Here is a 3,259-nt window from a genome sequence, read left to right as displayed (position 1 = left end):
GAGTCTAACTTTGTATTATTGCCCACGGTTTTGTAAAGTATGATGTCACCATCAGTTGTCCACAAACTTTTAGCCCGGTGGTTCTCAACTCTGGTCCTGGATGACCCCCTTACCTAAAATGTATTTATCCAGGGCTGGGACTGATGCTGAGAGGACAATTGGAGTGAGGATTTGAACCTGGACCACTACCTCTTTCTTTAATCTGAGGACTGGGGAGTTTTCCTAGTTTTTATGAACTGCAAACTGTTAAGTAAAACGAGCAACCTATCATCTTCTTGACTATTTGCGAACAAGAGCCAGCCAGTGTCATTATGTTGGTATGCCTTGATTTTGTCATTAGTGTGAAATGTTATGACCCTGACTTCCTGCGCAGGGGGGTCTGAGGTAGATACAGGAGCCTGGCCACTTATGGTATGTGTGTGTGTGTGTGTGAGAGAGAGAGAGAGAGAGAGAGCGAGTGTGTGTGTGTGCGTGTGTGCGCACGCGCACGGAGAGGGTTGCCTGATTGCATCATCGCGAACCACAGCCTCTGTCCGCCCGAGGCTATAAATAGGATTACGTCACTCAGGCTCCACCCATTTACTAGTAGAATACCACGCCGGTTCTACTATAAAACCGGACCGGGGTGATGCAACGCACCGGCCACAGCTGTAACCTCCCTCAGAGAGAAAGAGAGAAAGAGAGTAGAAAAACGATAAGGAGAAGAAGCAGCCTGGTTAGAGTTTCAGCTCATTCACACACAGGGTAAGTTAGTATTTAATGTTTTGCTGTCGGCTGGTTCGCCTCTGTTGAATCGCCATTGTTTACGTTGGTTAAACCGAAAATAAAAACCCAGAAATACGTCTTTTAAAGCCTTCCACGATGTCTCGGCAAGATGTAAAGACTTTATATTTTGTGTTTAGTCGGTTAATGGAACTCGGACACACTTAAGTTACTGCTGTTAGATTTATAACTGGGCAATGTCAAAGTGTAACGTAAGCGGTCGCGCGCACGGCTTTAACGAAACATCAGCATAAGTTAGTTTCGTTGTGTGTGTGTGTGTGGTTCTGTAAATATGTTAAAGTAAAAGTAAAAGTTAAAGTAAAGTTTTTGAAAAAAAAAAAAAAAGAGTTTTAGCTTGTAATGGCATGGTAATTACACTGATAGTAACCGCCCACTTTCCTGTCTTAATCTATGTTAGCTTTATCCATTAGTTGTTGTGTTTTTGTCCATTCAATGAAACTGATATTCGTGATTATAAATGAATGTTAAATAAGTGTCTTTAATGCTTCCTCAATGCTTTCAGGTTTCAGAATGATGCTTCAGCATCCTGGTCTGGGTCTGGGTCTGGGTCCTTCAGAGATCAGTGCCACGACCCTGATGCCTTGTCTGTCCCCACCCGGCTCTCTCACACTTGACGATTTCACTCATTTCAGCCCTCTCGTCAAGGAGGAGTTGCGCTATGCCATCCAGAACCGACGCCTGTCTGGAGGAATGAGTACGGCTGGGACGAGCTGCTCCGGGTCCGGCTCGGAGAGATACCCTGAGCCGCTGGGTGCGAAGAGTGAGGTACAGAAGGCCAATGTTTTCCTTTTGAGAACAGAAATCTCTTATAAAAGAGGCTCATGTGTTAATGATGTTTTCTCTTTACAGTTCACAGCGGAGGAGCTAAATCGCAGGAAAAGACGACGGGAAAGAAACAAAATTGCTGCTGCGAAGTGTAGGAACAAGAAGAAGGAGAAAACGGACGGTTTACAAAAGGTAGTGTCTTGGGCCTGTGTGCCCTTTATAGATAGATCCTTTAAGGTTTCACCCTGACATATAATCTGCTGTACATAAAAGGTCCTAAGATTATTCAATGTAAGCGATTAAGATAACCTGGCTCTTGGTTTGCTTTTTTTTATAGACATATTGTTTTACATTGTTTACGTTTCTTGTGAAAAAAGTTTAACTTTAATCTTCTCAACTCCTTTTCTGGCAGGAGTCAGAGAAGCTGGAGTCCTTAAATGCTGAGCTGAAGGCGCAGATTGAGGAGCTAAAAAACCAGAAGCAGCAGCTAGTCTACATGCTGAACCTGCACCGGCCAACCTGCATCGTCCGCGCACACAATGGACAAACTCCTGAAGATGAGAGGAATCTGTTCATCCAACAGATCAAAGAGACCACGCTGCAGTGTATGAACTTTACCACGACCACATCGACAAACCCATCCGTACTTACCACATGTGAACAGATTTAAAGCACAAAGACTTTTTTTTTTTAGAAGATGTTGCCAAGGAGTACTGAACGGACTCGCTCGATAAAGTAGTACACTGTAACGGACTGAGGACATGAGCAAGCAATATGTATGAGCACTAACCTCAGAGGTCATTTTGTTTTTGTTGTATTTAAATGTTGTTTGAAATGCTGTAACAATGTTGTTTTTGTACTGTATGTGCACCAAAGCTACGTGTGACTCAAGTCACTAATGGTATCTAGCACTAAAAATGAAAAAAGGTGGATCACTGTGGCATAAAAAATATGTATGAAGCTCGATGTATGTCCATAGCTTCTGCTTAGCGTCTCTATAATCTTCAAGCTGCTGCTACGCTCCTATCTCAGGTCACGAAGGACATAGTGTGGAAATGCAGATGGAGAAAAAGAACAAGGAAATGGAATGAAAGATTGTGGACATTACTGTTATCTATCAGTAGCTGCTTGAGGATTCAAACAAACAGAAATCGTGTCCTGTTAAACCCTCCATGATAAAGTTTGTTCCTTGTTCATCTCAGAATTGTGTTTTGATACAACATCTGTGTGTTAAAGTGTTCTACTGTGGGTATTTTTGTACAACCTTCATTTAATCTACATGCACAATCTGGTCACTTTAAAATAGCTTTTGTATAGTTGTGGTGCATTATAGCCGAGTGCTCCTGCGTCATGGTGAAACACTGAACTACCTTTGTTTATTTTACTTTCCCTTATAACTAGTGTTTTTTTTTTGTTGTTGTTGTTTTTAAGTTGGACAAAAGATGCAGGCGTCAAAAGATTGTCCTATTTTATTATTGTTGTCATTGTTATTATTAATATTAATATATTTTTTTAGATTTCCAAGTTTTGAAATTAAGCTATGTATGTTTCTCTGCCACGTAGGCCATGTCTGATCCCTTTCAAGCTGTTCACGTGCACTTCTCACATTAAACCTGGTTGTTGAATGGTATTTAAACGTCAACATCCCGTATTAATTAATGTGGGCTGTATTTATGTTTTGTCACATCATTAAAATACCTCTGTACACATA

General features: G+C 41.5%; 1 protein-coding gene across 1 annotated transcript; it reads left to right on the top strand.

The window, feature by feature from the left end:
• The first annotated feature begins 614 nt into the window (after positions 1-614).
• Positions 615-3,259, top strand: atf3 (activating transcription factor 3). Its single transcript, XM_053483714.1, has 4 exons — positions 615-744; positions 1,286-1,548; positions 1,633-1,740; positions 1,961-3,259. The coding sequence occupies exons 2-4, from the start codon at positions 1,294-1,296 to the stop codon at positions 2,216-2,218; spliced, it is 621 nt and encodes a 206-aa protein (XP_053339689.1). The 5' UTR covers positions 615-744; positions 1,286-1,293; the 3' UTR covers positions 2,219-3,259.

This window comes from Clarias gariepinus, chromosome 2, assembly GCF_024256425.1.
Source record: "Clarias gariepinus isolate MV-2021 ecotype Netherlands chromosome 2, CGAR_prim_01v2, whole genome shotgun sequence".
Lineage (NCBI taxonomy): Eukaryota > Metazoa > Chordata > Actinopteri > Siluriformes > Clariidae > Clarias > Clarias gariepinus.
Note: the sequence above shows the minus strand (reverse complement) of the source record. Positions and strands in the feature narration are given on the sequence as shown.